The sequence below is a fragment of the Bos javanicus genome, chromosome 4 (genome assembly GCF_032452875.1).
Source record: "Bos javanicus breed banteng chromosome 4, ARS-OSU_banteng_1.0, whole genome shotgun sequence".
NCBI lineage: Eukaryota > Metazoa > Chordata > Mammalia > Artiodactyla > Bovidae > Bos > Bos javanicus.
The window spans coordinates 77,777,895-77,800,880 of NC_083871.1; the positions used below are offsets into that span (position 1 = coordinate 77,777,895).

A 22,986-nucleotide genomic window follows, 5' to 3' on the forward strand; every position below is an offset into this window, starting at 1 on the left:
GTAACCTGGAATATCCATCACTGAATTTGCTAGATTATTTCCTAGAGATAAATTAAAAAGAAAATTAAACCATGCCTATCAATCAGCTCCTTGAGCAACCAAAGGATGAGGACACTGACTAGGACATAGAAGTCCTTCAGCTCCTTCTCTCTAATAGACCACATCTCTCTCTCCCATCAAGTCAGGAGCTCACTATCTGCTGAGACATCCTGGCCCATTGCTGGGTAGCTCTGTTGTTTTTATTTTTGAGAAAGTCTAAGCAGAGACCACATTCATCCAACATCCTCAGGACAACCCTTGCGATACTGACCACTCTGTGTCCTGGGCATCCCTCGGGAGCGATTATCTTTGATGTCCTTCCTCTCCTGGCCTCTCTTCCCTGGACAGGTCTGTCACTTGCTTCAATGACTCTTGACTCCAGCACAGTGCTGACCCTCTGGTGTCACTCCCTCACCTGAACGGGAAACGACGAGACAGGGCACACCTCCTGTGATGGGAGCACAGGAGAGCTGGCTGAGGCATAAGAGTCTGGCTCTGGAGGATTAACTAGTGTGGCCAAGTGGGGGTGTTGGACTCCTTCCTTCCTGCCCTCACAGGTGCAAGGAGGAGGCCCGGGAAAGGGGTCTGGGGAAGCATGCTCACTGGTCAAATTGAAAGCCAGAGAGGGCCCCGGAAGTCCAGCAAACCAGAAAGGGACCCACTGACCTCTGCCCAGCCCTGTCCTCTCCAGCCTCCCAGAGGACAGGTCTGGGGGATTCTGATCCTCCTCTCAGGTGCTGTGAGCCTGGACCAATAGAAGGGCAGCTGCTCCTTGGTCTGGCCAGTCCAGAAGGCCAGTGTGGGGACTCCAAACCCAGGGATGAGTCATGCCTGCTCTGTGAAGACAGAGGCACAGAGCCAGGGTCTGGTGGGACAGTGATCTGTCACATGTGGGTCTGGTGAAGCCCTTTTTGCTCTATTTTGGGAAAGAGATCAATCATGTCAAGAGCTTCCTTGGGGATGACCACACTGGCCATTGGCTGGAGAGCCTGGCATTCTATCCAGCCACCCGGCCCACTGTGAGCTCTTGCTAATTTTAGCAGTGCTTGGCAGCTGCAGGCAGGTCCCACTAGACAAGTTCACTCCCGGGCAGGGAGCTGGGAGTGGGGAGGAGGGATGGTTCTCAAAGCAAGCACTGGCCTGGACTTTGCAGACCCCAAACCAAAGAATGACCTTCCCCACCTTTTGAGGCAGGTTTTGATGATTTACAGTTGAAGACCTTTGATGAAAACAAGCATTTTCTACTTGGTCAGGGAGGAGGGGGCATGGCCCTGAGGTAAGGGTGGGGCCAGTCATCAGAGTGGTGCCCTGCCTCCATCTACTCCCCCACACTTGGCCCACCCCTCCCCTTCCCACCTCCTGGCCCCACCCCCAGCCCCCATACAACCATCAACCCTCACCCCCAGCCCCTACCCCTGCCCTAGCCCAGGCCTGAGCCTGGCTCTCAATGACCCAAATGATGTCTTAGGCACACCCCCAACCCCTCATTCAACCCACCAGCCTGATTGGGCAAATGGCAGGGCTTTGAGGGCTCAGGAGAGGAGCCGAGAGTCTCAGGAGGTCTCTCACCCTCTGCACCCCAGTTTCACAAGGAGTCTTCCTTGCTCAGGTCCTCAGGCCAGGCCTCCCTGCCACCAGCCTGCCTCTCCCCTCCCAACTGCAGTAAAGACCTCAGGGGAAAATTGGCCAGGGGTCCCCGTGGTTCAAGACCAAGACCAGGTTCAGGTTCTTCATCTGGCACAGGGTCAGGCCCTCAGCAGCCCCTTCCAGCCTGCCAGCTCTTCAATGTGCTTTCCTGACCTGGAAAGCGTGAAGACTGTCCACCCTGGACGTCCAAGGACTGAAGGGGACATAGAGTGGTTCTGCTCCCTCTCCAGAAACTTTGGGCAACAGATCTCCACCCCAGGCTGCAGGCATGGGCCACCACTCCATAGCCCTTGTCACTCCTGACCCCACGCAGGCCTCCTTTGCCCTTTTGGCCCTATCTGACCTGTAGCAGTAGGCAGAGTATCTTAGCAGCTGCCTGCTGAATGCTCTCTGCAGAAGGCCCGGGCAGCCTGAGTGGGCAGCTCTTTCCTCCATGGCCCATACCTGCACAGGTAGGCCCCTGACTTCCAGGCTACAGGCCACCCCTGTGCCTCAGCAGGAAGGAGAGTCTCCACCTCCCCCTAAACCTACCTCTTGGCCTCTCAGAGAAGTGGTGATGGAAGCCACAAGGAGCCAGGCCCAGACAGCTTTGAACCTGGTAAGGGTCACCGCAAAGCCAGGTGAGTGGTCCCTGGGGCCACGGCTGGGACAGCAGAAGTGGGGAAGGAGCTGGACCCCCTGGAAGGAGGCACAGAAGCTAGGTGGCAGCCGATCCCTCCACTGTCCAGCCTCTCTAGGAGGGGTTTCTCCGTGGACAGTGTCTTCTTGGGGACTTGCTCCTGGGCTGACAGTGCCAGACTGTCCGCTGTGCGCTGGCCTCACAAATCCAACCACTCCTTGGCATCAATCTCTCCTTGACTAACAGACACCCTGACATGCCAAGACCAGGTGGATTCCCCCAGCCCTACCCATGCCTCTCGGTCTGTGGGACCTCCCCTCCTAGTGTGCAGCCATCAGTATGCATATAGTCCTTAAGGCCACAGGTCTGGACAAAGCCATTGGATGTATAGGTTGGAAGCAAAGTAGGAAGGGCCAAGTTGGTGGGCAGAGATGATGGGGGCTGGGTCTGTGGAACTTGGTTGAGGACAACTGCCCTCTTTATGCCGTACTCGGCACTTTGGGACCCCACTTCCTTGGCTCAAGAAAGAAGGCAGGACATGCTACAGGGCTTCCTTTTGACGGATGAGACAGGTGAAGGTGTGAGAGTGCCTCCCATCCCAGCATAGCACTGGGAGGGCCCCAGAGGGCCAGGGCATAGGACCCCTGGGCAAATGCTGGACACCCTGTGAGCTTTAGAGCCCATCCATTGCCCTGGAGGGCAGTGTGAGCCCCATGTGTGTCCAGCTGCAGCCACTGGATGGCTGTGTACACACAGAGGGTGATCCTGGGCCAGCTGCCACATACTCCTGGGGAAACCGTTCCCCAACCTGCCAACCCGAGACCTGCCTTGAGAGTCCCAGGACAGCCAAGATGGGAGCACCCAGGAGAGCCAGAGGGCCGGGACACCAGAAGCCGGGATCCTGGGGGCCATGGCACTGCCAGATGGGGGCAGTGACCCTGCCTGGGGCATAGAAGAGTTGCTCAGGCAGGAGACCCCCCAACACACACACAATATTCGGGTGTAGCTGTGAGCCTTGATGCTGTGTCCTGTGACCTCTTGGTGAACAAGCAGGGGTACAGCTGTGGGGTGAGAGTGGGGGACAGGCTCTGTCTGTGACCTGGGGGACAGGTGGCTTCTTGGGGTTCCTCAGGCAACTCCCCACAGTCCCTAGGCTGCTCAACAAGACCTTTAAGCCAGGGTGCATGGACACCCAGCCTGGGCTCTGGGAAGGGCTGGGCATCCCAGTGGAGTGGGGAGGGGAGGTGGGCTCAGAGCCAGCACCCGGGTTCAAAGCCAGCTCTGAGCTGTCTAGATCTGTGGCCTCGGAAAGGAAGTAGGGGTAATAAAATGCCTGGGTCCCAGGGGATTAAGCAGGCGATACCCTGGGCAGGATCTGGCGCACAGCGCCTGCTCCTGGGGATGTTCGCAGGGGGTCTCTGAGGCAGACCTCTTCCCTGTGACCTAAACCCCACCCATACCCTCCTGGACACACAGCCTTGAGAGTTGAGGGGACTGTGCAGTTAGGAGCACCTCCTCTCAGGGTTGCAGGGTGACTAAATGTGGTGCCTGCAGATACTCACTCAAGGAAGGGGTTTGTACCTATCTTGGAGGATGCTCCCCACGGCCAGAGGGGAGGTCGGCTGGAGGCCCATGTCAGTCTGCGGCCTGCAGTGTTGGTCTGCAACCACGGAACCTTCCAGCCCCTTTCCAAACATGTGCCCACATGGGTCTGGACACAGAGTGAAGCCATTGGGTCACAACCCCTCATGGGTCCAGGCTTACGGCTATGGGTCAGACTGCCATGAAGTAAGGAGACGGGATGAAACCCAGCGGGGCCCGAGGGCTGGACCTCTGCAGGATTAGCATCGCTTTTGATAAGAGCCGGTGATGTCGCACAGTCCTGTTTGGGGAAAGATGCCAGGCAGTCCTTGTGTACCTGGCCTTGGGTGTTGGACCCATGCTGTGTGTTGGCTGCCTATGGCTACCATCTAAAAGGTGAGCAGATGCTAACACCTCCCCTTGTGCCAGGGATGTGAGGAAGCTTGTGTAGTATATTCAGCTCAGCGCCTGGCATACTGCAAGGATTTAGCGAATGTTAATGTTACTATTCCTCCTTGGCATGTTTTATGTTTGGAAGTGTGTGTGTGAGAGAGAGAGGGGTCCAAGCTGTAGGCGTGGGCCTCTGAGGACAGCCTGGATGGTTTCACAGAGCATGGGGGCCTCTCCAGGGCTGTGTCCTGTGAGAAGAGCCTTGGGGCAAGGTGCACCCCACCCCATGCCCAGAGCTGCGGAATAGCTTAGCAAACATTGGTGTTTGATTCTCTGTGCTTTGTTGTAGACTTTGTCAGCTCCATTCCTGTGTGACCTTCCGTGGGTTTAAGTTTTAAACAAGGGGGTCTTGGTAAGAGAACTGGCTCCTAAGTAAGGATCTGTACCCATTAAGAATGCTTTGGGCTTCAGGAAATGAAACACCTGACTAACCATGGCCTTAAGTGATGAGTGCTTGCTTCCACAAGCGGCACAGGGAGGTGTGTGGGTCCGGGGCTGACTCAGCATGTCAGTGACGTCATCAGGGCTCGGCTCACTCTGCCTCTCTTCACTGCCATCTATAATATGCTAATAGCCTTTTCTCTTCAGCCTTGTCTCCTCACGGTTCAGGATAGCTGCTACAGTGCCGGTTATCACACTCTTATATAGTTGTGTATACAAAGTTGGCAGGGCACTGACCTTCCCCAGAGGGCCTTCCTCCTGCTAAAAACAGGCTTCCCTTCACCCATCATTGGCCAGAACTGGGCCACATGCCCAACTGTAAACCAAATCACCAGCAAAAACAGGACAGGATAACTGGGCTTGGCTTAGCCCAATCATGGGAAGTTGCCTCAGCCTGGTGAGGGGCTGTCTTCCTTTAAAGTGATTGCCCCCCAGTCTCCCAACAAAATGTGGGCTATCAAAACTGAGGAAGAAGGGGCAAATAGCTATGTAGTCTCCTTATTGGAATTCAGAGCATCTCCACCCCCAAGCTCACATGGTAAACTGCCAACAAAAGAGGCTGAGGTTTTTGAAGAGTGGATCCATGGTTTTTATTCGAGTATCTGCCCTTTCTTTTTTGGTCCGAATATCCAGGTAATAAAAATGGCCTTTTCTGCATGAATACATGCTATTGTGCAAAGAAGGAAGGGCTGCCATACCACTGTCCACATGCAAGGTCAGAGCAGGGTCTCTGTTTTCTGGGGATTCATGGGCATGGGTACTGTGTTTACACCCAACCTCGTGCCACCACAAAGGGGTGAGTGAGCGGCCACTCCTCCAAAGAGTGTGGGAGGAGACCCTTGCCCAGGCTGTCCATACTCACAGGAATGGTGACATTGAATCTATCTTTTATATATAGGGACCCTTCCTCCCTCTAATGGCCTCAGCAACTTCCAGGCTGTGGACACCATGCTTTAGTCCAACAGACACCTCTAACTAACTGGTGTCACCTCCAACTGGTGCCTTGACTAACACTTAATGAAAATTTGCACCACTGGCCCATTTACTCCCTTAGCATAAACTCCTAGAGGTAGAATGATTGGATCTTTTAGACAATAATGGCCAGCTGCCCATCGCCCTCCAGACAGGCTCTTCCAGCCTGTGTCTCACCCACTCTCATGGTTAGCACCTCCCTCTTCCCCTGACCTGGATCAGGGGTACAAAGCAGGTGCCTCATCTGCCCTCTGCCCCCCACCCCCAGGCTGCATTTGTTTAGAAGGGGTGTTGGAACTCCACTGTCTTAATTTTCCAACTGCTTTTAACTGCAGTGGTTTGAAATGATGGGTCATCCTGGACTCAGGGTGAAGGGACAAAAGGAGACCCTCAGTGTGGGTGAGAAATACTCACTCCGCAGGTTCCCCCTCCCCAACTCTGCACAGCTCCTCTCCCACCCAACTGCTCTCCACCCCTCCCTGTGCAGGCGGAACAGATCCTGGCAGAGTTCCAGCTGCAGGAGGAGGACTTGAAGAAGGTGATGAGGCGGATGCAGAAGGAGATGGATCGAGGCCTGAGGCTGGAGACCCACAAGGAGGCCAGTGTGAAGATGCTGCCCACCTATGTGCGCTCCACTCCAGAGGGCTCAGGTACTGTGGTCCAGGACAGGGCTGGGATGGAACCCACATGGGAGCCAGCAGGTCCTCAACCAGAGGCAGCTGTCCCCTAGCTCCAGCAGGGAGAAGTTCCCTAGGCCCTTCTTAACAGCCCTGACTGTCCCTAGCAGCCCCAGCATGCTGGGCCCCAGACACTGGCCTGTTCTTACTCTTGGCTCTGTTGGCTCAGCCCTGGGGCCTTCAGGCTCATTCTGACCTCAGAGAAACTGGTTTTTTTCATTTCACAAGTAGAAAAATGGTTTCCTATAGTCATTTGGGGGACTCTCAGCCCAATCCTGAGTCTGGACATTTTTCCTAGATCTTCGGGTGGGCTCTGGGCTTGGGGGGAGTTCAGTCCAAGGCAAGGAATTCCTGCTGACTTACCCAGTTCACCTTTGACCCTTTCCACAGTTTACTCTGGGGTCCGGTATCAGGGGCCCCTCTGGTGCCCCCACCATGCCTTTACCTCCTCTTCTCTAGTCTCGGGGGTCCTGCCAGGCGGTGCCCATGAGACTGATGTACTTCTGTCTGTGGCTGCAGAAGTTGGGGACTTCCTCTCCCTGGACCTGGGTGGCACCAACTTCCGGGTGATGCTGGTGAAGGTGGGAGAAGGCGAGGCGGGACAGTGGAGTGTGAAGACCACGCACCAGATGTACTCCATCCCCGAGGATGCCATGACGGGTACTGCTGAGATGGTGAGCACCCTGGGCTAGGGAACAAGGGGCTGGGCGGGGGGAGGGAGTGCAGGGACCAGGGTCAAGACCATCCAGGATCTTGGAGCTTGGCTTGGTGTTAGGGCCTACCTGTTCATCAAGGGCAGGTGGCTGTGGGCCCAACTTCAGGGGGCCCTGCTACAGGAAAGGGAAGCAGCTGAGAGGCCCAGGTGGATGGCCGTGGGGCATGGCCCCAGCAAGTCGCACCATTGCCCAGTTTCCCAGAAGGGTCAGAAACATGGTAGGGCAGTCAAGAGAACACTCTGGTCCAACAGGCTCACAGTCCATGAATGCATTCTACTTCCTTCCCACGTGGCATTCCCTCACCCTCCACCAACATAGATGCCAGGGGGCATGACTGCAATGATAATATCTGCCCATGGGGAGGACTCAAGAAGGACCACAGAAGTAGAATGAACCCTAGGGGAGGTGGATGGAGCCAGAGCCAATTTCCTTGAGGCACAGGGTTTTAAGAGCCAATTTCCTTGGAATGCTGCAGGACCGGGCGTGCATCCAGGAAGCAGGATAGTGTTGCTGCCTCCCTGGGCCTGGAACCCACTGGGGAGCTTAATCGATCAGCAGGCATTCAGTAACGCCCAGCTCTGTGGACAGGCCTATGTGAGTGGGGTGGTGGCCAGTCCTCGCAGGTCCAGGAGTTGGGTGGCCAGGACACTTGGGAGGCAGCAAAGAACACTTTGGGTGTTGAAGCTAGAAACCATAGTTATAGCCTGGGATACACCTCTGTCCAAAGTCTGAGGCTGGATGCTGCTGGGTCCAGCTGGGAGGGCCAGACTGGCAGAGCACAGCTGCGCTGGGGACCATCCCCATTGTCCTGGCATTGCCTGTCCTGAGGACTGCTGTCAGTGGCTCTCTGGCATGGGGGTTGTGCACAGGGCTTGCTTGAGTCCCGAAAAGCATTGGTGATAAGAAGCAGGGGACTGAGGGCAGGTCCAGAGGCCATGTTTCCAAGGGCCTATGGTTCAGCAAGGGCTGAGAAGCACCCTGGCACAAGGCTCGCCTTCTGCAGCTGATGGCCACCTTGGTGTTGTCTTCCAGCTCTTTGACTACATCTCTGAGTGCATCTCTGACTTCCTGGATAAGCATCAGATGAAGCATAAGAAGCTGCCCTTGGGCTTCACCTTCTCCTTTCCCGTGAGGCATGAAGACATTGACAAGGTGGGGCTAGGTGTGAGGTGGGCAGGGGAGGAGGTGGATGGATGGGTGGACAGGCACCCCAGAGAAAAGGGCCCATGAACTCTGCCCTGGGCTGCTTTCAAATGCAGCATCCCACGTTGGGAAAGAGCCTTGGACTCAAACAAGCTCCATCACTTACCTCCTGTGAGACTCTGGGAAATAATCATAATATTAGCTGATTCTTACTATTTGCCTCAAGCCTCCTTGCAACCCTATGAGGTATGCATAACACCCCCATTACAGAGTAGGAAACTGAGGCATAGCAACTTTTCCACAGTGGGAAGTGGCAGCGCTGGGGTTCAAACTCAGGCAGCCAGGCTCCAACACACCAGCGTGTCATCACTACGCTGTACCTTCTGTTGGGGAGGTGGCAATGTCCCAGGGCTGCAGCTTTACCCTGCCTTCTGGCAGGTAAGTTAGCCTGTCAGTTATTCATGCCTCCACACATACACACATACATGTAAATTATACACACACACAGACACATGTAAATTATGTGTATATATGTGCATAAGTTATGCATTTGAATCACGTGTTTGCACATAAATTATACATGCATGCACTGCATGTGTTTAAATTACACACATGCATGCACTCATGCTGGATATACATATATAAACATATAAGTTGTACGTGCATATTTTTATACATAAATATATTATACAAACATATATACACACGCAGGTCAGTTATATATTTGTATATATCTACACATGTCAATTATACATTCATATATACATGTAAATTATACACATCAAGTATGTGTACATATACACATGTAAATTACATCTGCATATTTACACATGTCAATCATACCTACATGTGTATATGCATGTGATTATATATATATATATATATACACACACACATTCACAGATAAATGACACATACTCATCTACACACATTAATTATACAAATGTATATACATGTGTGTGTGAATTATACATACATACATACACACAATTATACATAACACATGAGACCTCTGGGTCAGAGAGAAAGCCAAAGTCAGTACTCCTGGCAGAGGCAGCTGTGGGAGCAACATCTTATGTTGGTTTTCCAATCCCTAGTCCCCACTGGACATTGGGGCTGGATGGGACCTTCACACACAAGAGCTGCACACAGGAGGGGAGCCCTGAACTTACATTGGCTGTTCCCCTCTGGACCTCCTCCTCACTCAGGGATGATGACTCTAGGCTTAACTATACAGGCATCCTTAAACTGGCTGGAACCTAGCTCTGCAGAAATTTGAGATATAGATAGAGAATTGTCTCCAACACTTTTCAAAGTTATATGGCTGCTTTGAGCCTCAGTTTCCTCAGCTTTAAAGTGGGTGCACATTGTACTTCTCTGGAGATCCAGTGGTTAAGATCCCATTCTTCCAATGCAGGAGGCATAGGTTTGATTCCTGGTCGGGGAACTAAGAACTCACATGCTGAGCCGCGTGGCCAAAAGTTTAAAATAAATAAATAAAGTGGGTGCACATCCCTGTGGTCTGAATTAGTTCCCATACCTTCACACCTACCCCCAGCATCCAGCAGTCACTGAGACCCTCCTCTCCCCTCAGGGCATCCTTCTCAACTGGACCAAGGGCTTCAAGGCCTCGGGAGCAGAAGGCAACAACATTGTGGGGCTCCTGCGAGATGCCATCAAGCGGAGAGGTGTAAGTGGCACCTGCACCTGCCCCTGTGACTGCCCTGGACCCTCCTCCCCCCGCCTTAGGCCAGGATGCTAGTGAGGGCCTGCTGGGTGTCCCTCAGGAAGGGGTCTCTGCCTCCTGTGCCTGGCTGGAACGGCTCGGAGCCCACTAAGCTAAGACCCCCACCCCCAACCAGCCTTGTCACCACTGTCTCTCCACCTCTTGGCAGGACTTTGAGATGGACGTGGTGGCCATGGTGAATGACACTGTGGCCACGATGATCTCCTGCTACTATGAAGACCGCCGGTGTGAGGTTGGCATGATTGTGGGTAAGGATGCACGCCCTGCCTGATCCAGGGGCCCTAGCCACCCAAAGACAGAGCTGAGGCTTCTCATCTACAGCAGGCTACACAGTGCCTCTGCTCCAGTCACGGCCACCCAAGGTGCTGGAGCCCAGGGTGGTCTTGTGAGCAGCATGGGTGTCCCAAATGCACGTGCTATTTATTGGTAGGAAGCATTTCAACACTCACAAGTCACTGCCTCAGATGGCACACCAGCTGCATGCATGTCCACTGGCCCGTCAGGATTTAATTAAATCACCTCATGTGGTAAATTGACCAACCTGGACAGATTTGTCCAAGTGGAAGAGGATAAACCTGGGTGGCGTCATCCCTTCCTGGACAGTCTTACCGCACCCCAGGGCAGCCGGCCACCCTGCCGGAAATGAAGGCAGGTACCAGGAAAGGGGACAATGTGGGCCCCAGTGGGCTCTTCCCACCAACCATGGGGCTTTCCCAGAAGTTCCCAAGGCCTTTACAATGTTTACTGCAATGCATGAACACACAGGCGTGTGGGTATTTCCCTGGACTCTCTGAGCCCTGGTTACCCAGAAAGGCAGCGTTAAGTTTGTTTGCTTCCACGGCCCCTTCAGAGTCAGCCCTGAGGGGTTCTGTATTCATGTTCTTACCATCTCTCTGCAACTGTATGAACATGTCCCAAGGGGCAGCCTGGTCGACTCTGCCTCTCCTCTAGTTTCTCACTTTTCTTCCTTCCACCCTCACCTTCCAGCTGAAAGTTAAGTCCACCCCTAAACAGAAGCCCCAGGGGCCCTGGTTCTCTCGTCCCTGAGAGGAGAGAGAACTGCCTGGGTCAGTTCCCCAGCACACCTCCACCTGGGCTCTGTGGCCGATGGCCTCAGGTTTGCCTCTGGAGCAGAGATGGTAGAGTAGCCAGTGATCACATTCGTCCTGCAACAGTCTTGGTGTCTCTGCTCTGCGGTTAAACACATGTTTATGATAATTACCAACACCTAAAAATTGGGAGAAATCACGTCAAAGTCTGGATTTCTGTATTTTTTTCCCCACAAAATCTTGGAAGGCCCAGCATCACTGGGCCTGGATCCCAGGCAGCTCCACTGCTGGTATGAGGTTGGTATGACTGAGTGGCTGTCCCTCACAGCTTGAGGGGTGTGCAGTCATGTTGAGATTGATGCTCTGCTATCACTATTTTGAAACTCAATTTATGAACAAAGGACTCCATGTTTTCACTTTGCATGGGACCCTGCGGATTATAAATTCCATGGCCAGGCCCACCTGCAGTGACCTGTGTGCTGCTCCCAAGAGCCCACACGCTGCCTCAGTCACCACTGTGTGTGTGCGTGCGTGCTCATCCTCTTAGTCGTGCGACACTATGGACCGTAGCCTGCCAGGTGCCTCTGTCCATGGAATTCTCCAGGCAAAAATACTGGAGTGGGTTGCTATTTCCTCTTCCAAGGGATCCTCCCAACCCAGGAACTGGACCCACACTTCCTGCATCTCCTGCATTGGCAGATGGATTCTTTACCACTGAGCCACCTGGGAAGCCTGACCTCTGGGTGGCCCCCCTCAAAAAAGAACAGAGGCTGAGACAGAGTTCAAATAAATGTTTAGAAAGTGCCAGAAAACAAGAGGGATGCACAGACAAGACAAAATCATAACATTCCACACCCATCTGTAATTGGCAAAGCACTTTAACATATATTCTTTCCCTCACTTCTCTCAACTCCAGGTAACAGGGGGAGTAGGTGTTACCAACCCCTTTTGGGGAAGAAGAACCACCCAGGGAGGTGGGTTTATCTACCTGAGGTCACACAGCAAACCCAGACCTTCCAGCTCCTGGGAGAGCTGGTTTTCCTTTGCTGCAGGGAGATGGAGGGAGTGGTGAGGGTTGAGGGCTCAAAGAAGCTGGGAAGACAGGGCCACACAGGGCTTCCTGCAGGGGCGATGCACCCAGGACAGCTGGCATCCCAGGTGGGATCCGACGATGCCACTTCCCATAGGCACGGGCTGCAACGCTTGCTACATGGAGGAGATGCAGAACGTGGAGCTGGTGGAAGGGGACGAGGGCCGCATGTGTGTCAACACCGAGTGGGGCGCCTTCGGGGACTCAGGCGAGCTGGACGAGTTCCTGCTGGAGTACGACCGCGTGGTGGATGAGAACTCCCTGAACCCCGGCCAGCAGCTGTAAGGACCGCCCCTCCCCCGACCATGCGGCAGATGGGGCCGGCCCGCAGATAATGGGCTTGTTTTTAAACAGTTCTGGGGAAAAGCAAACTGACAATCTCTTCATAAGCTGGCTCGTTTCTTCCTTCAGCTCAGACACGTGTGCCCCTCTGTGAACCGGAAATAATGAGAGATGCCAAGATTAGTCTTTAAAAAGAGGGCCTATGGACAGATGAGCAGGGACTTCCCCCGTTCCAGCAGGTGACCGCTGGCATAGGAAGACTGAGAAGCCCCCAGCAAGGCTGACTGGGCTTAATCAAGAGATCCCCAAAGTATGGCTCTGAACAAGTTACCAGAATGAATTGGAGTAACCTGGAGGATGTTGCAGGTTCAGAGCTTGTCAGGGCTTTCCTTTATCAACTGCCTACTCTGCACCAGGCACCTGAGCTTCTTCTCTGGCTCTCCTAAACCTCGGGGAGGTCGGTAGTATTCAATAAAAGAGGAAAACACTGGAGGCCTACAGACTCCAGGGCTGATGTGCCAACTCGGTGGATTCTAGGCGCACAGGGACCCTAGGAGCCCTAGCAAGTGGGCAGAGGCCTGCTCCAGGCTGGCCACTAGCCCCTCTGAGCCTGAGCTTCCCCAACTGTCTCTGGGTGATGAGAAGAGCTCCTATCACATAAATGCGGGGAGATCGAAGTGGGCTCAGCTCAGGGTCCTTCGGGAGGAAGGTCTTAGAGGCACTGAACTGTGGCCCCACCATGGAGCGTTCTCCCAAGGCCCCAAAAGCCCAGGTGGATTAATGCCGAAATGGGCTTGAACCCAGTGTCACAGCGTCCCACATGGCCTCCTTTTGGCTGTGATGGGGCGGTGGCCGATCTCCGTCTGCTCGTGGGGACCTCCCTGCGGGGAATGACTCGGCTGTCCTCCTCTGCCCAGGTACGAGAAACTCATCGGTGGCAAGTACATGGGCGAGCTGGTGCGGCTTGTGCTGCTGAAGCTTGTGGACGAGAATCTGCTCTTCCACGGAGAGGCCTCGGAGCAGCTGCGCACGCGCGGCGCCTTCGAGACACGCTTCGTGTCTCAGGTGGAGAGGTACGCGGGGCGCTCAGGGGATAGGTGTAGGGTACGGGCGGCAGTGTGAACGCAGAGGTTCCAGGACCCTGACGCAGAAGTCGGGGGGGCGGGGCTCCAAGTGTGGGCCGGACCTGGGCGGAGCTCAGGGGGCAGAGGGCGGGGCCGGGACACGAATCTGGGTCCCAGGGTAGCGGTGGGGTCCTGGGACGTGTGCGGGGAGCCGAGCTCAGAGGGCAAGGCGCAGGGCGTAGGGGCTCAGGACCGGCTAAGGTCCAGGGATGGGGCACCGGGGGCGGGTGTGGCTTCCGGCTCCCGAAGGAACTTCCCTCAGGACAATCGACGGAGACCACACCTCCCCTCTGAGGCTCCCCCACCCGCCGTGGGCCTAGTCTCATTTCATCCACACAACAGTCCAGAGGCGCGGCAGTTGTCCACTTTAGGGCGGAGACCCTGGGCTTAGAGAGACGAGTAATGACCAAATTACTGCTGGTCCCTGGCGGAGTCAGACCCGCTCCCCTCGGGACTCGTAGACCCACGCTCTCTGCCTGGGAGAAGTGGGCAGGGGAAGGGGCAGAGACCTCCGCGGTGGGGATCCGGCTGGTCCCAGACCAAGAGACCCTCCCGCAATGTCCTCTCATCCCCTCCCCGCAGCGATTCCGGTGACCGCAAGCAGATCTACAATATCCTGAGCACTCTAGGGCTGCGACCCTCGGCCACTGACTGTGACATCGTGCGCCGAGCCTGCGAGAGCGTGTCCACGCGCGCCGCGCACATGTGCGCCGCGGGACTGGCGGGCGTCATCAACCGGATGCGCGAAAGCCGCAGCGAGGACGTGATGCGCATCACCGTGGGCGTGGACGGCTCCGTGTACAAGCTGCACCCTAGGTGAGCCCGCGCGGCCTTCTGCCGGTCCAACCCTGGTCCAGCCTGCCCCTTGTGAGTTTGCATCCTTAGGGGAGAACCCGGGCGTTGGTCTCCATCTATGATACTCAGAGAGGGAAGCTCTCCGAGGTCCCGAGAACTCTTAAACTCTCCGAACTCCCTTGGCCCCCAGACACAGGAGGAGGGTTCCCTTGTTTTACCCCCTGCCGTGCATTCAGCGCGGTACCGGCAGCCAAGCTTCCCCTCTACGCAGCTTCAAGGAGCGGTTCCACGCCATCGTGCGCAGGCTGACGCCCAGCTGTGAAATCACCTTCATTGAGTCGGAGGAGGGCAGCGGCCGGGGCGCGGCCTTGATCTCCGCGGTGGCCTGTAAGAAGGCCTGCATGCTGGGCCAGTAAGAAGAAAGGCTGCAAGGCAGGAAGGAAGCTGTGGCCGGCTACTGGACCTGGGCTCCAGGGGACACTCTCCTTACAAGTCCCCCCAACCTGGCCCAATCGAGAGGCTTCTCCTTCTGAGGACCTTGGATGCCTCCCATCCCAGCTGTCACCTCCAGAAGATGCGGGAAAGCCTCTGGAGAGGTTGCCGAGGGCCCAGGCAGGCTTTTTCTCTCAGGGTCAGTTGGTGAGATAGCCCTAGGGCCCTGACTGGGTCGGGAGCAGAAATGAACAGGAATGGAGAACCCTCAAAGTACCTCGCCTTTTTTGCTGGAATCAAGGACCCAGAAGGGAGTTATTCACTCAGGATTTTGTTGCATTTCTGCACTGCTTGTCTCTTGGAGCTTTCAGCCTGGCTCAACCCTGGCTCTGAGAAGGGGGTGCCCTCTGGACCCTACTATGGCCTGGCTTCCCCATGAGCTCAGCCTGCATGGGGAGGCAGCCCTCATCACCTGGCCAGACCTAGACCTGGATTCCACGGGGGCCCCGGGGAGCTGCTGATCACTCAGGCCCGGGAAATGGAAGGGACAAGCTCCACAGTAGAGCCTGTGGGTACCCCGAGGCCTGGAGATGGCAGCCTTTTCCCTCCCATCCTGCCATCCCTGAGTGGTCTGTTGTTCTGGGATGGACCCTCACAGGAAATGCAGGAGACAGAGTCCCCAAAGCCTCTGCCCAGAGGGGCCCAGGAAAAGGAGGAGTCCCCCCACCCACAGACAGGCCTGGGAACATCTCTGGGATCGAGTCCCTGGCTCCCATGGCCCTGGGCACTCAGAAAGCCCAGCAGCACACAGCACACACCCCAAGGGACAAGCTAGGCCTCTTTCTTCTTAGCAGACTTCCATGTACCACACCAGCATATCCATGCCCAACCTGGAACTGTGTGGGGTTTTTTTTTTTTTTAATTAAAAGTTTTAAAAGTTTAGAACATGACCTTGTCCACTGTTCTTTGAGCTCTGTGTATGAGACTGTGGGACAGCATACATACAGACGTGATCCTGTGCACACAGACACTCTGCAGGCCAAGGTGTGTCTTGAAATTTGCCATCCTCTCTGGTGAGCCATGTTGGGGACTATGAAGAGTAACACACAAGGCTGAAGGAACAGGAATGGCATCGCGTGGTGTGCGGGGGTGTGGTCAGGGGTCCTGGACTTGACCAGGCCTCTGCCCACCAGCCTGTGGGATTCAGGGTGTGGTTCCACCTGTCTGTAATCACTCAGCAGCTCTGAGGTCTCTGAGAGCTTCCAGGTGAAATCCTGGAGGGAGTGGGGCTACTCTAAGAAGGGGGAACAAGGCTGATCTCTGGGGACTGGTCCTGCTGCAGATCGGTCTCAGCAGGGAGTCCCTGGAGCCACTTAGGTTGTGACAGTGATGGAAGATGTTGGAGACAGAATTAGAAGAAGTCACGTGGGGACTTCTCTGGTGGTCCAGTGGCTAAGACTCCACACTCCCAGTGAAGGGGGCCGGGGTTCCATCCCTGGTCTGGGAACTAGATCCCCCATGCCACATCTAAGAGTTTTCATGCTGCAACAGAAGATCCTGTGGGCTGCAGTTAAGACCCAGTGCAGCCAAATAAATATTTTTTTTAAAAGAAGTCACATGATTTCTGTGATCCTTTCAAGTTTACTCCTGAAAGAAATGCCTGTTTCACATCAGCCAAGGCTCAGGGCTAAGACCTTCTTACACACAAACCCAGTTACATATGAACATGTATTTGTAAGATTTTAACATACACTCCAGAGAAGGCAATGGCACCCCACTCCAGTACTCTTGCCTGGTAAATCCCATGGACAGAAGAGCTTGGAAGGCTGCAGTCCATGGGGTTGATGAGGGTCGGACACAACTGAGCGACTTCACTTTCACTTTTCACGTTCATGCATTGGAGAAGGAAATGGCAACCCACCCCAGTGTTCTTGCCTGGAGAATCTCAGGGATGGGGGAGCCTGGTGGGCTGCCGTCTATGGGCTTGCACATAGTCGGACATGACTGAAGCGACTTAGCAGCAGCAATAGCAGCAACATACACTCACTTTTTTTTTCAGGTTTTGGGATGTTGTTATCTTTTTTAATTTAATTTTTATTTTATGTTGGAGTAGTTGGACATGACTAAAGAGACTTAGCACGTCGTTGATTTACAATGTTGTGTTAGTTTTAGGTATACAGAAAAGTGGTTCAGTTATGCATATATCCATTCTTTTTCAGATTATTTTCCCCTCTCAGTTATTACAGAATCCTGAGTAGAGTTCCCTTTGCTATATAGTAGGTCTTTGTTGATTATCTTATACATAGTAGGGCTTCCCCTGTGGCTCAGTGGTTAAAAAATTCACCTGCAATGCAGGAGACATGGGTTCAATCCCTGGGTCAGGAAGATCCGCTGAAGGAGGGCATGGCAACCCACTGCAGTTTTCTTGCTTGGAGAATCCCGTGGACAGAGGGGCCTGGTGGTCTACAGTCCATAGGATCACACAGTCGGACACGACTGAAGTGACTGAGCACACATGCGTAGTGTGTATTACACTCACTTTTCAATGAGAGAAACCAGCAAATCTGGAATGACTATGTTGTTTCATTCAGTACTTCACCCAAAGTTGTGATTTTGAGTTTTCATGCCCTCCTTGAGATGCTGTCCCAATTTATGGTATGCCACATGTGGAATTACTTCTGATCTTTTTCGTTCTCTCAAGTCTAAATTATGCATTGGAAGTCTGTGCAAGCCTTTGATGACTCCATTATCAGTACTGATGTACTCATGTCCCAGCATTCACCTGTTGGATCTCATGTTACCATAAATTATTTTCTAGTTGTCCTTTATGTTGTGATTCAGGGCCCTGTATTGATTGTTTCAAATTCTCTATGGAGGTAGGTTATAGGTATAGCCTATGAATTTCATTTCAGGAGAGTAAAAGTGGTGTAAAAGATACTTGTTACACAAAAGAGACCTTGGGTCTGATGGACGAGAACCCTGCTCTCCTGGCTGGCCTCCCTGATCCTCGCCTCGGTGGGCAGAGGGACAGCCATGGGCCCTCTCCTGTTCTGGGTTCAGGGGAGCCGCCAACTGCCCACTCTTCCTGCTCTGGCAGGTCTCCAGCCCCCCAGCCCCTCTCTGCCCTGGGCCCACAGGCAGCTGAGAGGCTGCTGCTCTGGCACAGTGGAGGACGCCCAGGCCCCTCACTCTGTAGTGGAGCTCCACAAGAAGGGCTTGGGACCCACTTCCATGGGGGTCACAAGGGATGCTTGGGGTCCAGGCAGTGCTCCATGCTCCAGCAGCATCACATGCAAGTTCTGGTTGGGGTAGCCATCAGCTCAGGGCTGCCTTTTGCCCCCTGGTCAGAGGGTCGAGAGGCCAGGGCCAAATATCCTCACCTCGGGGAATCCCTGCAGGGGTCTCAGACCAGAGACCATCCTCAGAGCCTCTGACTGCCTTCCCAAGCCCAATGGAGGCCTCAGGCCAGCCCCACCCCAGCTGTCCCTGTGGCCTGGGCTGGAACTGCAGAAGGACAGTCTGGTGAGGGTAACAGGGGCCCCTCATTCAGCCCTGGAGTGGCGAGAGCTGCAAGCCTGCTCTGCTCTCAGGAGGCAGTGCATTTCACAGTGCCAAGACGGGCAGACACTGCATGTCACACGTCTGTCGGGGGCCTGAAGGTCGCTGGGAATGTGGCTGGAATCTGCTCAGGGGCCCTGTCTTCCCCCAGCCCAAGCAGAGGCTGCCAAGTTTGGGCCTATCCTCTCCTCCTGTCCTTATTTGGCGTTCCAGGTGATAAGGCTGAGACATAAAGGGGGCTCTGGGCCCCTGGAGACAACCAGGCCGCTGCAGAGAGAGAGGATGGTGAGTGGCAAGTGGGGGACTCCAGGTCGGCAGCCTCCAAGGTGCTGTCCTCTGGGCTGGGGGTGTGGAGCCAGTACTTCTGTGCCTGTGCTGGGCCCAGAGAGATGGTCTCCAGGAAGAGAAGCAGGACCCTGGGCCCCGGGTCTCCTGGGAATGTTCTGGGGTTGTCCATGGCAGGGAGTTTTTGGGGAGCTGGGGAGAGGACCCATCCCCACCTGTGGTGTTGCAGGCCAGCAGGAAGGCAGGGACCCGGGGCAAGGCTGCGGCCACCAAGCAGGCCCAGCGAGGCTCTTCCAACGTCTTTTCCATGTTCGAGCAAGCCCAGATCCAGGAGTTCAAGGAAGTGAGTGCCCCACTCCCACTAGCCTGGGCCCCATCTGGGGACCATGCCCCCAGTACATCCCTTCTTCCCCGTAGATCAGGGGTCTTGGCCCCTGTCCTTGCTCCTCCCACCACCCAGGACCCCCTCACCTCCTGCCTTGCCTGGGGTGTGGGCTGCTCCCGCTGGAGACTGTGGCCCCTCCACCTCACAGGCCTTCAGCTGCATCGACCAGAACCGTGACGGCATCATCTGCAAGTCGGACCTTAGAGAGACCTACTCCCAGCTCGGTGAGGGCACCCGTCTCCTGCCTGGCCCAGCCCCTCTCACACCAGGGACCCGGCTCAGAGCTGCTGCCTGGCCCGGCCTGTACTCCTGTCCTGGCTCACACCACCCACCCACCCCTAGAACACATTCCTTCCACTTCACTTCCCCCACCCAGTGAGCGTTCTCTACCCTTGGTGGCTAGGATAGGGGAGGGGCAGCCCAGCCCTACTCAGGGACACTCAAGGGCCCTGTGTCCATCTAACACCCCCACAGGGAAGGTGAATGTTCCAGAAGAGGAGCTGGATGCCATGCTGCAGGAAGGGAAGGGGCCCATCAACTTCACTGTCTTCCTCACACTGTTTGGGGAGAAGCTCAATGGTGAGCCAGGGGCAGGTCTGGAGTCCCTGGCTGGGCAGCAAGTGTGCACTCCACCTGGACCCGGCCTGAATCCCACCCAGAGCCAGTCCAGACCCCATCTGGCCCTTGCCCACCCAGAGGATGTGGGGCCCACCTCTGCATCCCATGAGCACCGATCACCCCAAGCCTCAGGGCTGGGAAGTATGCCTTTGCATTCACTCCCAAATCCCCAATCCCAGCCTCCTGGCCAAGTCCGGCATTTCAGAAAGACAGCTGATCCCAGCGTCTCTGAGCCCAAAGGAGCACTTTGTATCAGGCACCCTCCCGGCTCTCTGTGATCTGGAAGGTTCCCTCCCGCACTCTGGGTTCCTCCTCGGTGGGGCTGGGAAGCTGGCGGTGTGGGTGCTCACCTGGCTCCCTTGGCCTCCCAGGGACAGACCCTGAAGAGGCCATCCTGAGCGCCTTCCGCCTCTTTGACCCCAGTGGTAAAGGCGTGGTGAACAAGGATGAGTAAGTGGGACAATGGAGTGAGTGGCTGGGGGCACTGTGCCAGAAGCAGGGAGGGAGGGGGTCCCCTTGTGAGGGTGGCCACCTGTCCTTTGGGGTCCTCTCTGCTTTTGGGGGGAGCTGACCATCTAGGCTGTGAGAGCCTCCATCCCCTGCCCGTGCAGCCAGCCCCACCAGGCTCTCCCCACTGCTCCCCACTTATTCCCTCAGGTTCAGGCAGCTTCTCCTGACCCAGGCAGACAAGTTCTCTCCAGCTGAGGTGAGGATTCCGGGCTCCTTCAATCATCCCTCCTGGGCCCCTTCACAGGGCTCCACCCCACAGGGTCCAGGGGCGGGGGCCTCAGTGACCCACTGCCCTTGTGGGCTTAGAGCCCAGCTTACTGGAGGAGGTGCTGCATCTGTTGGAATCTGGAGGGTGAAGGACCTGGAGTCAGAGGAGGTGTACGAGCTCTGTGTGCAGAGGTCCAGGGGTGAGAGCGCAGTCAACCTTAGCATCTGAACAACAGCATCTTAGCAACACCGGAGGGAGGGCGGCTCTGTGGGCAGGGTGGGCCCTGGGACCCACCGCACCCCTCACTCCTGCCCCAAGCTCCGCCTGAAAAGCTGAGGGGCAGTGCATGGCCCCAGGGGCAGGGCGAAGGTCGCAGGCCTCCATCAGATCACTCTGACCAGCTACCTCCGCAGGTGGAGCAAATGTTCGCCCTGACACCCATGGACCTGGCAGGGAACATCGACTATAAGTCCCTGTGCTACATCATCACCCATGGGGACGAGAAGGAGGAGTGAGCCCGAGGTGCCAGCGACTGGGACTTAGGGCCAGGCCTGTGGGGACACCTCAATAAACGCTATTTCCGAATTAGATCTCAGTGGTGGCCTGTCTGTGGCAGATGGGGTGGGGGCGCCTAGGTGAGCTGAAGGGCCGATGCAGAGATTGCTGTGACAACCAGCCTGGCCCTTGCCAGCCCCCTGCATGCACCCCACACTGCCCTGTGACCTATGAACCCTGTTGTGCCCAGGTTACAGATGAGGACACTGAGGCCTGTGAGGGTGGGCATGGCACCCAAGGCCACTCCTCTAGGAGAGGAAATGGGGGCCTTTATGCCCATCTCCACCAGGCCCAGAATGAGCTACATGAGGTTTCTCTGCTCAGCAAACATCTGCCAACAGCCCAGGGACTCTGCCCCCTTGGGAACCCTCTCCCCCTCACAGCCCCCATCTTTGCACCCAGGCTCAGGCGGGCCTCTCTGCACACGCATGTGGTGTGAGGGGCCCATGTGAAAACACAAGTGAGGCGCGCTGACACCAACGGAGGTGCTGGAGCACACACAGGTGCTAAGGGAAGTACTCTGAAACTGGCCTCATGCCTCCGGATGAAAAGATGAGGCTGCTGGAGAGAGGAGAAGGTTTCTCTGGAGGGAATTGTATGTGTTCGTCCCCCACCTCACCTGCAGAAACCAGGAGCTGGGGGCACCCATCCTCATCATAGGAACAGGAGGGACAGCAGGGCAACCTCCAGAGTGTCAGCAGCAGAGAGGGGGAGGGGAGAGGGCAGGCGGGTGCAGAGGGGAGGGCAAGACCTAGAACACAGGAAATCCTTCTTCGCCTGACTCCTTCCCACCTCCAAGCCCCAATGCAGTACCCCGCCCCCACTACAGGTTGGGGAGGTGGGAGGAGGTGAGGGAGAAGGGAGAGCTGACCACAGTCCCTCCAGAAGGCAAACAACGAACAGCAACTCACCCGAGAGGTGTTCAATTTTGATGTTTACCTGGGACTTGGCAAGTTTAATTCCTACATTGAGACTTCAGATATAAAGTTATCAATGGTGCTTTCTATTGCTTATTTGTGATCACAGAAGTTGTGGCACTGCTTGAATCTTCATCAGGGAGCAAGCAAACTGTCCCTCCCAGCATGCTTGCTGTGAAGATGGGTGAATAAGATCAAGCAGGTGTAGTCTAGCTCATGCGTTCTGCTTTTTCATCAAACTGATTTCAAGAAGTGGGGGATGGGGACTTCCCTGGTAATCTAGTGGCTAAGACTCAGTGCTCCCAATATATGGGGCCTGGGTTTGATCCCTTGTCAGGGAACTAGAGCCCAGATGCCCCAACTAAAGATACAGCATGCTGCAACAAAGACCCGGTGCAACCAAATAAATAAAAATAAATATTAAAAAAAAGAAGTAAGGGATGATTTAATAATTCAAGCCTCTACAAGGAAAAGTTGTGAGAGACTCTGAAACAGACCAAAAAAATCATAGATGTGTGAACAAAGAAAAGTGTCATTCACCACCCAGTTCTACAAGGGTTAACTCATAACCCACAACAGTCACTCACCATCTGGATGGAAACAGAAGGAAGCACTCTGTGCTTTGGATAAGCAGGCCCCTAGATAGTTAGATGCATATCTCAGGAAGGATTCCAATGACCCCAGAGTCTTATCTCTTCCCATACATGGAAAACCCCTAAAATCATTACTGAGATGTCTGTTCTTTGTGACTAGCAGTACATTTTTACCATGATGTATGCTTGACTGTAGGTGTTTTCTAGCAAAAAAAAAAGTCACATATAAACTGGCCTCTCCCTTTTCTCTTCCGAGCAGTTCCTCAGAGCTAACTGAGTAGCCATCTCTCAGGCTAGAGTCCTCAGTGAGACCCGCAGGAGGGCCTGGAGCCAGGGCCAGCCCGCTGTGCTGCTCAGTCCCTTGGGTTTTGAGTGCGCGCAGAGATGGCTGTAGAGGCAAATGCAAGTTAAAAATGAGAAGACGTTAATACTCCCTGATGCAGAGAAAGTAAGCACTTTTCTCCTCCCTCTTCTTAGAGCATTTCCTTTAGAAAACCTGTAAGTTCTTTCCCTTCCTTTTGTGTGTGTGTGTGTAAATCTGTTTAAAAGCTAA

General features: G+C 54.9%; 2 protein-coding genes across 3 annotated transcripts in view; both read left to right on the forward strand.

The window, feature by feature from the left end:
* The window catches only part of GCK (glucokinase), a 36,266-nt gene extending 20,512 nt beyond the window's left edge, over nt 1-15,754 (forward strand). The window contains exons 2-10 of one of the 2 annotated variants that reach the window (XM_061414459.1): nt 6,237-6,399; nt 6,946-7,100; nt 8,175-8,294; nt 9,880-9,975; nt 10,181-10,280; nt 12,269-12,452; nt 13,371-13,526; nt 14,160-14,393; nt 14,644-15,754. In XM_061414459.1, coding sequence (XP_061270443.1) covers nt 6,237-6,399; nt 6,946-7,100; nt 8,175-8,294; nt 9,880-9,975; nt 10,181-10,280; nt 12,269-12,452; nt 13,371-13,526; nt 14,160-14,393; nt 14,644-14,788 — 1,353 coding nt within the window. In that variant the 3' untranslated portion in view covers nt 14,789-15,754. Of the gene's footprint in view, nt 1-6,236; nt 6,400-6,945; nt 7,101-8,174; nt 8,295-9,879; nt 9,976-10,180; nt 10,281-12,268; nt 12,453-13,370; nt 13,527-13,554; nt 13,977-14,159; nt 14,394-14,643 lie in introns of those variants that run through there. The other variant, XM_061414460.1, reaches the window with a different exon arrangement.
* A 3,093-nt stretch (nt 15,755-18,847) lies between these two features.
* On the forward strand, nt 18,848-20,958 carry MYL7 (myosin light chain 7). Its single transcript, XM_061414461.1, has 6 exons — nt 18,848-18,990; nt 19,181-19,256; nt 19,507-19,611; nt 20,022-20,100; nt 20,308-20,356; nt 20,782-20,958. Exons 1-6 carry the CDS (start codon nt 18,955-18,957, stop codon nt 20,881-20,883), a joined length of 447 nt encoding a protein of 148 aa, XP_061270445.1. The 5' UTR covers nt 18,848-18,954; the 3' UTR covers nt 20,884-20,958.
* Nucleotides 20,959-22,986: the final 2,028 nt, after the last annotated feature.

Coding starts and splice junctions, on each gene's coding strand:
- MYL7 (XM_061414461.1), top strand. CDS start 18,955: ATGTTCGAGCAAGCCCAGATCCAGGAGTTCAAGGAA. Junction 19,612..20,021: donor GTTTGGGGAGAAGCTCAATG/GTGAGCCAGGGG, acceptor TTGGCCTCCCAG/GGACAGACCCTGAAGAGGCC. Junction 20,101..20,307: donor GGCGTGGTGAACAAGGATGA/GTAAGTGGGACA, acceptor TTATTCCCTCAG/GTTCAGGCAGCTTCTCCTGA.